The sequence below is a fragment of the Populus nigra genome, chromosome 10 (assembly GCF_951802175.1).
Source record: "Populus nigra chromosome 10, ddPopNigr1.1, whole genome shotgun sequence".
Taxonomy (NCBI): Eukaryota; Viridiplantae; Streptophyta; class Magnoliopsida; order Malpighiales; family Salicaceae; genus Populus; species Populus nigra.
The window spans coordinates 3,022,199-3,033,331 of record NC_084861.1 but is presented as its reverse complement, the minus strand read 5'-3'; the positions used below and the strand labels follow the sequence as shown (position 1 = coordinate 3,033,331).

The 11,133-nt window shown below is 36.8% G+C and overlaps 1 protein-coding gene across 6 annotated transcripts; it reads left to right on the top strand.

Annotated features, from left to right (window-relative positions):
- The first annotated feature begins 306 nt into the window (after positions 1–306).
- Positions 307–10,579, top strand: LOC133705990 (paired amphipathic helix protein Sin3-like 4). Of its 6 annotated transcripts, none has more exons than XM_062131479.1 (24): positions 307–384; positions 826–1,018; positions 1,463–1,666; positions 1,776–1,962; positions 2,050–2,148; positions 2,305–2,469; positions 2,553–2,892; positions 3,763–3,899; positions 4,474–4,549; positions 4,632–4,661; positions 4,889–5,169; positions 5,263–5,417; positions 5,753–5,880; positions 5,993–6,247; positions 6,581–7,255; positions 7,393–7,484; positions 8,093–8,734; positions 8,836–8,936; positions 9,010–9,148; positions 9,247–9,399; positions 9,499–9,662; positions 9,736–9,835; positions 9,962–10,139; positions 10,259–10,579. In XM_062131479.1, the coding sequence occupies exons 2-23, from the start codon at positions 939–941 to the stop codon at positions 10,109–10,111; spliced, it is 4,353 nt and encodes a 1,450-aa protein (XP_061987463.1). In that variant the 5' UTR covers positions 307–384; positions 826–938; the 3' UTR covers positions 10,112–10,139; positions 10,259–10,579. The 6 variants fall into 6 exon arrangements, with proteins under 6 accessions (XP_061987463.1, XP_061987462.1, XP_061987465.1 ...); XM_062131478.1 differs by having other exon boundaries at positions 312–380; XM_062131481.1 differs by having other exon boundaries at positions 355–480; positions 4,907–5,169.
- The last annotated feature ends 554 nt before the right edge of the window (positions 10,580–11,133 follow it).

Genomic DNA, 11,133 nt, shown 5'->3' with positions numbered 1-11,133 from the left:
TCGAATTCTTATTAGTTATTTCCTCTTTATGTTTTCAAAAAATATATGAGGATTACACGTATCAGAGGGTAAACCTAAAAATAAATACCCAGTCATGGAACTTATCTAGATCGAGTCCTTAAAGAATATTCTATCTCAATTGCATCCCTAACTGCCTGAAATTCTCAATTAAGCTCTCCACTTCAAAAGGTTTTTTTTTCAAGGAACATGGATGGAAAGACTAAGAAACCTAATCGAGATAAAGAATTGTATGAGGACTTACATAAGAGAAGGCATATAGTTAGAGGACCATTTTGAGGTTTACCCCCTATATTAAATCAACATTCTAAAACTCTCTCCTTCTCTTCTTCTCAAGCAGAAAACATAACATTGCTGTATGTGTATGTATGCATCCTCTCCTCTCGTCTGTCTCCTTTTCTTCTTGTGTCATTTCGTGATATAAGCCAGTGCTCCAATTACCACATCCCTCTTCCTTTCAAGGTTTTACATCAAAAGTTCTTCTTCTTCATTAAGATAAAGCTGTGTGTTCTTGTCTGGTCTGGTCTCTCTGAAATTAAAAAGAAAAAAGAAAAGAAAAGGCTTTTTTATTTATTTTTTTCTGTTTGCTGAGAAAAGGTGTGTTTGCTAATTCAGTAGAGAGTATTAAACGATCTATATCTTTGTAAAATTCGGTTAAATAAGTTGCTTTGAATTGAAGTAAAATGCAAAAATCGCTTGGTGTTTCGATGAGGTGATCTATGGCTAATTATAATTATAATCTGTTGTTTTATTTTGATTCTAAAGTAAAATATTGGTTAGATCTGCTAACCGATTTTTTGATTGCAGGTCTTCAATTGAAGTTGTTCGAAGCATGACTCGTTGTGGTTGCTTTTACTGTTGTTGAAGAGAGGGAGAGGGAGAGAGTTTTGTTATTTGTAAAAAGAAAAAAAAAGGAAAAGATGAAGAGGTCAAGAGATGATGTTTACATGGGGTCTCAACTTAAAAGGCCTGTGCTCTCTTCTTCCACTAAAGGGGAAGCGTAAGTTTTTTTTTAAAATTTTTTTTTGCTGATTATAGTGCTTGATTTTGGAACCAATTTATGTTAAAACAGATTAATTGCTTCGCATGTTAGATATTACTGTTACTAATTTTAGTTTTTTTGGGATGCTCTTGTCTGGCTGAGATTAGTTTTTTTTACCTTTTTAGGTTAAGATTCAGTAGTTGTATTTTTATTTTCTTCTTCTTTGATGAGATAGGATAATTTTTCTTCTTGCTAGATTATCTTAAAAATTCTTTCGGTTATCGATTTGGATGTGATGGAAACCATGAATTCTAGGTGATTGTTCTTGTCTTAGGTACTATTAAGTGTACTTGTGTAACTTTTACGTGAATGAATCCGGGGGCTGAGGCTAATGATCTATTGGATGTGTTTTGGAATTTAGTTATTAAGTCATTAATTTAAATATATCTTTGTGCTATGAAGTTCTGGGCAACCTCAGATGATTGGAGGGGGAGGTGGTGGTGGTGGTGGAGGAGGAGGAGGAGGAGGAGGAGGAGGAGGAGGAGGACAGAAACTTACAACAAATGATGCCTTGGCATATCTCAAGGCTGTCAAGGATATATTTCAAGACAAGAGAGAAAAGTACGATGACTTTCTTGAGGTCATGAAGGATTTCAAAGCTCAAAGGTTTGTTGTTGATGTGCAGGCAATGAGCTCTTTTTTTTAAAAAAAATATGTACATGTGCATGTGTTTTGATGAATTTTATCGACTTGTTGCTTTGGATGTTGTCTGTAGAATTGACACTGCGGGTGTCATAGCAAGGGTGAAGGAGTTATTTAAAGGGCACCGTGATTTAATTTTGGGTTTCAATACCTTCTTGCCAAAAGGATATGAGATCACCCTCCCACTGGAAGAAGAACAACCTCCGCAGAAAAAGCCAGTTGAATTTGAAGAAGCAATTAATTTTGTGAACAAAATTAAGGTACAAACATTGTTTCCTGGCCAAACTGCAGCATGGTTTATTGTTTTGGTTTCAACGGTTTTAATTGTATGAATTTTGTGTCTACAGACAAGGTTTCAAGGTGATGATCATGTTTACAAATCTTTTTTAGACATTTTGAACATGTACAGAAAGGAAAATAAGTCCATCAGTGAGGTCTACCAGGAGGTATACTGTCACACTTTTCTCACCTCCACTGGCTTTTCTTTTGTTTGAATGCTCCTTTTTCTGTTTCTATCATATTCAGTTATAACTGCTTATTTTTTGTCTGTCTATGGGATATAAGAATTTTGAACAGTTTTAATGGAACTACTTCTGTTGCAGGTGGCTGCACTTTTTCGAGACCACCATGATCTGCTCTTGGAGTTCACTCATTTCCTTCCTGATTCTTCAGCTGCCGCCAGTGCTCTTTTTCCATCTGCCAGGAATTCTGCTCCCCGTGACAGAAGTTCTGCCATGCCTACAATGCGCCAAATGCATGTTGACAAGGTTCCTCCTTTCCCTTCTTTTCTCATTTCTCTGAATTTTCAGTTAATCACCAGGCTAATGTTTGGATTTGTATCTCTTGCCAGAAAGAAAGGGCTATGGCCTCACATGCTGAACGTGACATCAGTGTTGACCGTCCCGATCCCGACCATGATAGGGCTATGATCAGAGCAGATAAGGATCAACGCAGGCGTGTTGAAAAAGAAAAGGAGAGGAGAGAAGACAGAGACAGGAGGGAATGTGAGCGGGATGATAGAGATTATGATCATGATGGAAATCGAGACTTCAACCAACGATTCCCTCACAAGCGGAAACCTGCTCGTAGAGTTGAAGATTCAGCTGCTGAACAAGGTGGGGATGGCGATGAGAGCTTTGGAGGAATGAATCCTGTTTCATCAACTTATGATGATAAAAATGCTGTAAAAAGTGAGTTCTTAGTTGTTTTTCAGTGCTTTATGCTCATAGATGTGATTGGTTTTTGGCTAGGGCTATGGTTGTAACTGGAAATTATTATATTGTTGGTGAACTTCTGTCTGTTTTTCTTCTGGTTCTCAATTTTCAACTGCATCATATTTTGTGCATTTGCAACTTCCACTTGTGTAGATTTGAGTTTTCAGTATCATGTTTCCATTTTTTTTTTTCTTTTGCAGATGAAGTCACAGATTACTGTTCTTTGGTTGTTGGGTTGTTTTCTTCTCTTTCCTTTTCATTGACCTTTCTTTCCGAGAGGGTGCTTTTTGCTTAGTTCACATTGCAGATTGTCTACTGTTTTATTTCGTGATTGTGCACATTTTGATTGCTTTCTGATGTAGAGTTCCGAGATATCTAATGATGCAGTAAGTTATATGTTTCTGACATTCGTATTCAAAGTAATGACTTGTGATTTTAATTCTAATATTGCATCAAGGTTTTCCCCTTTTTCCTTGGAACTTTTTAGGGTCCAAGTTTTGTTTTTGTATATTTTTGATGCTGCTAGACCTGGTTGCATTCTCCATCATTTGTGAATTCAGTGAAAATGCACTTCTCTATTGTGCATATTACTTTGTAATACATCATCCCTATTACTTTTGGGGTGCTTATCATGCTTTGTGTCTTTATATACCGCTTCAAACTTGAATGATCATCATTGCTGGTGTCAATTATATTTTCTTTATGGACTCTAATGCTCTTAGTGTATTTAAATTGAGTTTTCGTTTCTTTTTCTTCTTCACCAGGGGAAAGCTTCTTTTCCCTTTTCAAGTTTTGTTACCTTCTCCTTCTATTTCTGCTTTGTTGACTTAGTTCATATCATGGCAGGTGCATTAAGTCAAGAGCTTGCCTTTTGTGACAAAGTCAAGGAGACATTGCACAATCCTGAAAATTACCAGGAATTTTTGAGGTGTCTTCATCTCTATACCAGAGAAATAATCACACGATCAGAGTTGCAATCTTTGGTATGGCTGATAGTCATTTAACATTGCTCCACAACAACCAATATTAACAGAAAAAGATATACATTAATTTATCAATTAGCTTCTGTTGTTACCCTTGAATGCATGAAGAGCTCATGTCAAATCATGTATATATAGTTTATGTCCCCTATAGCACCAGAGGTACTTGAAATTAAATTTTACTTCTCAAAGAGTAGCTCTTGTTTGCTCTCGTTGGACTTTTGCATTTGGAACTGAAAACTTCAAATTATTTATGCTGTAAGGGATAGAGGTTTGAAGGTTTGACCGAACCATTTTTGGGTTACACGGTTTCAACTCTTCATTTCAAGGTTATTTACTCTTGCTTGATAGGAAGTTTTTATGCTCCTTATTTGGTGCATTATTTGGCAAGTCTCTTGCTGTTGAATGTGCTGGGATCAACTTGAGTGCACTTCAATATTGTGTGTATAAAGAAATAGTAGTATGGTCCTGTCTATACGTCTAACCTACTTATAGTCAATGTTGTTGGAATATATCTTATCTTAAAAATTGTTATTGGAATAGAACTAGTAAAGCATGAAACTCTTGGTTGTACCAGGTGGGTGATTTGCTTGGAAAATATCCGGATCTCATGGATGGGTTCAATGAATTCTTGGCACTATGTGAAAAAAAGGGTACCTTTACGAAACAAATATTCTTATTACTTGCTTTGGAAATTTTGTATTATCAACAGTCTGATTAAAATTTGTCTTGTAGAGGGCCTACTTGCTGGTGTTGTGAGTAAAAGTAAGTAATTTCTTGTTATTGTTAGGCTAGATGATCCTCTCATCATCTTAGCTCTTTTCATCTTATGTTGCTTTTCTTGCATGCTGGATTCATTTGGTTTAATTTGATTTTCTAGGAACTTGTGTTTGGTTCTAGTTCAACTTTTACTGAACCAACCATGTTTGGATTAGTTCTAAAATGATCTGACCTCTGTTGCATTCAGATTAATGTTTACTAACTTATTCCAGAATCACTGTGGAATGAAGGTAATTTACCCAGAGTTTTGAAAGTAGAAGACCGAGATAGAGATCGGGATCGTGAGAGAGATGATGGGGTCAAAGATAGAGACCGTGAAATCCGAGAAAGGGATAGGCTTGACAAAAGTGTAGCCTTTGGAAATAAGGACACGGGAGGTCACAAAATGTCTTTATTTCCCAGCAAGGATAAGCTTCCAGCAAAACCCATTAATGAACTTGACTTATCTAACTGCGAGCGCTGCACTCCCAGTTATCGGCTTCTACCAAAGAGTGTAATTAACTTCTTTTATTGATGATATATTTTCTTTAGTTGATTAGCACTTAGTTTTTGCTCCCTGAGTGACTTATTTATTGCATGATGGCAGTACATGATACCTCCTGCAAGTCAGAGGACCGAGCTTGGTGCTGAAGTACTGAATGATCATTGGGTATCTGTTACTTCAGGAAGCGAAGATTACTCTTTTAAACATATGCGGAAAAACCAGTATGAAGAGAGCTTGTTTCGATGTGAAGATGACAGGTTGGAGCTTGCCTTGGATGATGTTAATTTATTTTCTCTGTCCATTTTTTTAAAACAAAAATTGGGGGTGTTTTTTTTTGTAGGTAATATAAATTCTCTCTGAGAATTTGCTTTTAACTTTTTAATTCTAAAACTGCCTACTTTCCCATGACATTTCTCTTGTGATTAACGTCAAAATATAACATTCTGTCACAACGATGTCTTTTGTAGGAAACTGAGATGGCACTGTTTGCACAACTCTGTTTGTTTCTGCTATACATAAATTATCACTTTCAATGATTCTAGCGTTTTGGTTATCTTTTGGCAATTGTTGATGACCTTTCTTTTCATTTCAGGTTTGAGCTGGACATGTTGTTAGAATCTGTGAATGTAACCACCAAGCGTGTGGAGGAATTATTAGAAAAGATCAACAATAACACGATCAAAATGGATAGTCCAATCCGTATTGATGAGCACTTAACAGGTCATAACTTGATTGGTGTTTGATTGAGTTATTAGAATATCAACTTTACCCTATGCTCATTTGTGAGGTGCTCTCCTCTTTTCTGATGAGATTTTCTTTTCTTCTGGTTTAGCTCTGAATCTGAGGTGTGTTGAACGTTTATATGGTGACCACGGGCTTGATGTAATGGATGTATTGAGGAAGAACACTTCTCTTGCTTTGCCAGTTATATTAACTCGCTTGAAGCAGAAACAAGAAGAGTGGGCAAGGTGTCGTGCTGATTTTAACAAAGTTTGGGCTGAAATTTATGCCAAAAACTATCACAAATCACTTGATCATCGTAGCTTCTATTTCAAGCAGCAGGATACAAAGAGCTTGAGCACAAAAGGTATTTACTAGTTGACATCCTGGTATATACGCATTCAGATGAAGCAATTAACATTTAATTATTTTGATATATTGGCGTGAATGGGAATTATGATCTCTGACCATTATCTTATACATTTTGTTGTGAGTACCAAGCAAAACTAAATAATAGCCCTGAATAATTTTGGAAGTTGCTTTGTTCCATCCTTTATCAATGGCTTCTTGCATATACTCTTGTCTGTATAGGAAATAACTTGCTCCATCCTTGATCATAAAATCATGAATTTATATAAATTTGTGACTGCATATGATCCATAGCTACATTAACATAATCGATATATGACATATTTTGCAGCCTTACTGGCGGAGATCAAAGAAATTAGTGAGAATAAGCGCAAGGAAGATGATGTGCTTCTTGCTTTTGCTGCTGGAAACAGACGACCTATTATACCAAATTTGGAATTTGAGTACCTAGATCCTGACACTCATGAGGACTTGTATCAACTCATCAAATATTCATGTGCAGAAGTTTGTACAACTGAACAGTTAGATAAAGTGATGAAGATTTGGACAACCTTCTTGGAACCCATGCTTGGTGTTCCGTCCCGGCCTCAGGGTGCCGAGGACACTGAAGATGTTGTAAAAGCTAAGAATCAGTCTTCTAAAAGTGGAGAGAGTGAAGACAGCCCTAGTGGTGGTGGTGCGGTCACAAACTCCAAACATTCGAATCCTTCAAGAAATGGAGATGAAAGTATCCAACCTGAACAATCAAGTTCTAGCAGGGCTTGGATGCTAAATGGAGAAAACAGGGTTAAAGAAAATGGTTCTCCTGATGCGGATCACGTTGCTCGCAAAAGTGATACTTCCACAAGCACTCTTCAACATGATAAGGTGCTGATCAATGCAGCTGCAGCTGATGAATTGTCAGGGGTCACTAAACAAGCTCCTTCCAATGACCGGCTACAAAATTCAAATGCATCTCTTGTCACTGGGGCAGAGTTAAGTAATGGACGAACTCTTGTTGAATCAGGTTTGATGGATGTTTCCAATCTTATTTAATTTGTGTTATTTCCTTGAATCTCTCTCCTGTATTGCAAGTTCTCCCCTCCTTTTTTTTTTCTTTCAAATTTATGGCTAGATTTCTGAGATGTAGCATTTTGTTGCAAGGGCTTAGTGCTACCCCTTCAAGACCAAGTAATGGCACTGTTGAGGGAGGGCTTGGAATAGGTTCGAGTAATGAGATATTACCGTCAACAGAGGTATGGTGTTTTCATACTACATCAGTTTACATCAATTTATTTAGCATGTTCTTGATTATGAACCAGTAAGTTGACAATAAAGGACGGGGGTGGACATGGATGAAAGAGGTATCAAAGAATTTGAAATCTTGTGATATTGAGGTTGATTTGGTATCAAATCAAGGAACAGAATCCGGTTCTACAGGGCCAAGAAAGAAAAGCCTTTCCAGCTAGACGACAAAAGGATCCATAAAGCGGAGACAAACTAGTTTGGAATTGAGGTTTTGTTGTTCTTGATAGACCACTTGCCATAGTCAATTGGAATTTTATGCTGTTAGCCTCGGTATCATATGGGTAGACATGAAGCTGAATTATTTTCTCGGACATAGAATATAAGTTGTTTTGATGGTTGGCTTGACAAGTATCTTTTACTGGTTTTGTAATTGAATTTAAAGAAAAAATTATAGAAAAATACTCCTTAACTGTCTGTGCAGGCTGATATGGCTAAGGATTGTTGAGAAATAAACATCAACTAAATGAAAAACATCTTGGGTTTCTTATTTGATCATTTTTTTTTCTTCTAGTTAACTTCAGATGAAAGATGACTGTATCTATTGCTGATTTAACAGGGTGGTGAATTTTCAAGACCCCCTGTATCCACAAATGGGGTGGCAACAGAAGTCATCAAGAGTAACAGATATAATGATGAATCTGCTGCACAATTTAAAATTGAAAGAGAAGAGGGTGAATTATCTCCAAATGGAGATTTTGAGGAGGATAATTTTGCAGTTTATGGAGAAGCTGGTTTGGAGGCAGCGCATAAGGTGAAGGACAGTGCTGTTAGTAGGCAATATCAAGCCAGACAGGGAGAAGAATGTGGAGAGGCAGGGGCGGAGAATGACGCTGATGCTGATGATGAAGGTGGTGAAAGTGCTCAAAGGTCATCAGAGGATAGTGAGAATGCCTCTGAGAATGGTGATGTTTCTGGAAGTGAGTCTGGTGATGGTGAAGATTGCTCTCGGGAAGAGCATGAGGAAGATGGTGACCATGATGAGCATGATAATAAAGCTGAGAGTGAAGGTGAGGCTGAAGGAATGGCTGATGCCCACGATGTTGAAGGAGAAGGAACGATTTTACCATTTTCAGAACGTTTTCTTCTAAATGTGAAGCCTTTGGCAAAGCATGTCCCCCCTTCATTGCATGACAAAGAAAAAGGTTCTCGGGTTTTCTATGGCAATGATTCCTTCTATGTGCTTTTTAGGCTTCACCAAGTAAGGCTTGTTTTTGAATTCTGTTTATTTGGCAGGACATTTTTCATTTAATTAAGAGATTGCTTTTGTTAACATGGTTTCCTTATTTGCTAATTTGACAGACATTATATGAGAGAATACAATCAGCAAAGGTTAATTCATCATCTGCCGAGAGGAAATGGAGAGCTTCAAATGACACTAGTCCTACTGATCTTTATGCCAGGTGCCCTAGCTTCAGAAATTTAGGTTATTCTATCAACTTGAATGTCTTTATTAATTTAAGTATGTCTTTACAGATTCATGAGTGCACTTTACAACTTACTTGATGGTTCTTCTGACAATACAAAATTTGAGGATGATTGCCGGGCTATTATTGGGACACAGTCATATGTTCTATTCACATTGGACAAACTAATATATAAGCTTGTCAAACAGGTAAAATGCTCAGGATTTCCTTCAACATTATCATTCTCCAGTCTTCTGCATTTCTTGACCTCATCTCTTCTCACCAAGTACTCTTTTATTTTCCTCAGCTCCAAACGGTGGCAACGGATGAAATGGACAACAAGTTGCTCCAACTATATGCATATGAAAAATCAAGGAAACATGGAAGATTTGTGGATATTGTTTGTCATGAAAATGCTCGCGTGCTTCTTCATGATGAGAACATATATCGTATTGAATGTGTAGGTCTTTTGGTTTTGCTTGTCTTGTTTTTATCGCAATGTTACGGGTTTGAAGGTTTGTTAATTTTGATGCAACTGTAACACTAATTTTCTGTGCAGTCTTCTGCACCAACCCGCTTGTCTATTCAGCTTATGGACTTTGGACACGATAAACCCGAAGTTACTGCTGTTTCCATGGATCCTAATTTTGCATCATATCTGCATAATGATTTCCTCTCCGTTGTTCCCGACAAAAAAGAGAAGCCAGGGATTTTCTTGAAGAGGTGCGTAGACACTATGGACAAAGTTATTTATTCTGTACGAGCTCCCATGTTTAACAAAGCCCACTGTTGACAGGAATAAACATAGATATTCAGATGCTGACGAGTGCCAGGCCATGGAAGGGTTTCGGGTTTTGAACGGTTTAGAGTGTAAAATTGCTTGCAATTCCTCAAAGGTATCTTGCAATAAAAGTCACGTTTTAGTTTTTGCCTTTTTGTACTCGTGTGCTTGTAATTAAGCAAGCCCTAGCCCACTAGTTTCTTTTATCTTCTGTTGATCAATTGGTGATGTGTGCATGTAGGTATCCTATGTTTTAGACACAGAAGATTTTTTGTTCCGACCACAAAAGAAAAGCAAAACTTTGCAGCAGAATGGCTCATGCCACGACGACCAGGCAAAGATTTCCAAAAGAGTACAACGGTTTCACAGACTGCTATCTAGCTCATCATAACACGCCTTCCTGCAACAAAGTGGATCTGGTGTGTACAATTGTTTCAGTTCTCTATTTATACCTTCAAGCAAACAGGAAAAAACCTCCTCTCGATCACTTTTTTAAAAAAAAATTTATTTGAACAGCCTCTATTACTTGTGCTCTCAGATTTTGCTCCGCAGTCTGGCTTCGGAATGCATCATATGCTTTGGCGCTGGAAATGCATTTGTTGGGGCGTCTCGGAAAATGATCTTTGATCTGTTCTCATACCCGTCTCACCAAGTGAAAGGAGATATGGGTTTGCAAGATCGTAGTGTAGTGGAAGCTTGTGGCATTTTGAGCCACGATCACGCATGTAAATAGGGCTGACGTGATGTAATATCCCAATTTGACATGAATACTTGAGAATTGTCGACCATTTTGATTAACACCCTTATATTATCTTTCTTTTGATTTTAATATATGAACTGTGATGTATTTGAATTACAAGCCTCTGCTACCGTTCGTCGTTTAAGATGTTTCTTCCTGTGGCCATCAAAATCAATACTAAGGATCATTAAAATAATTATTTCAGCTTTTCAAGCAATGCTTTGATGTCCAACACCATTTTTAAACCTAAACTAAACTCAAATTTAAGTTCTTAGATTTCAAAGGTGATGATTGAATTTAAAATGGACATGGATAAATTCATTTGATGGAGGTATCGTAATGAATATTGGCTGAAATTTAATAAAGATCGAAGGAGGTTCGGCTGAAGCCTAATAAAAGTGTAGAGATTGACCGACTAGTAGGTTAACTCAAAATTTGGTTTGAGTTGAATAAATTGATTAAGTTTAGTTTATTTTTGTGTTTTAAAAATATTTAAAAAAAAAATAAATTTTTTTAATTTTTTTTTTTTTAAATTAATATTTTTTTTTGTTTTTAAATCATTTTGATGCGTTGATATCAAAAATAATTTTTAAAAAATAAAAAAAAATATTATTTTGATACATTTCTGATTGAAAAAGTAACTACAATTGTACTATCAAACACACTCTAAGAAT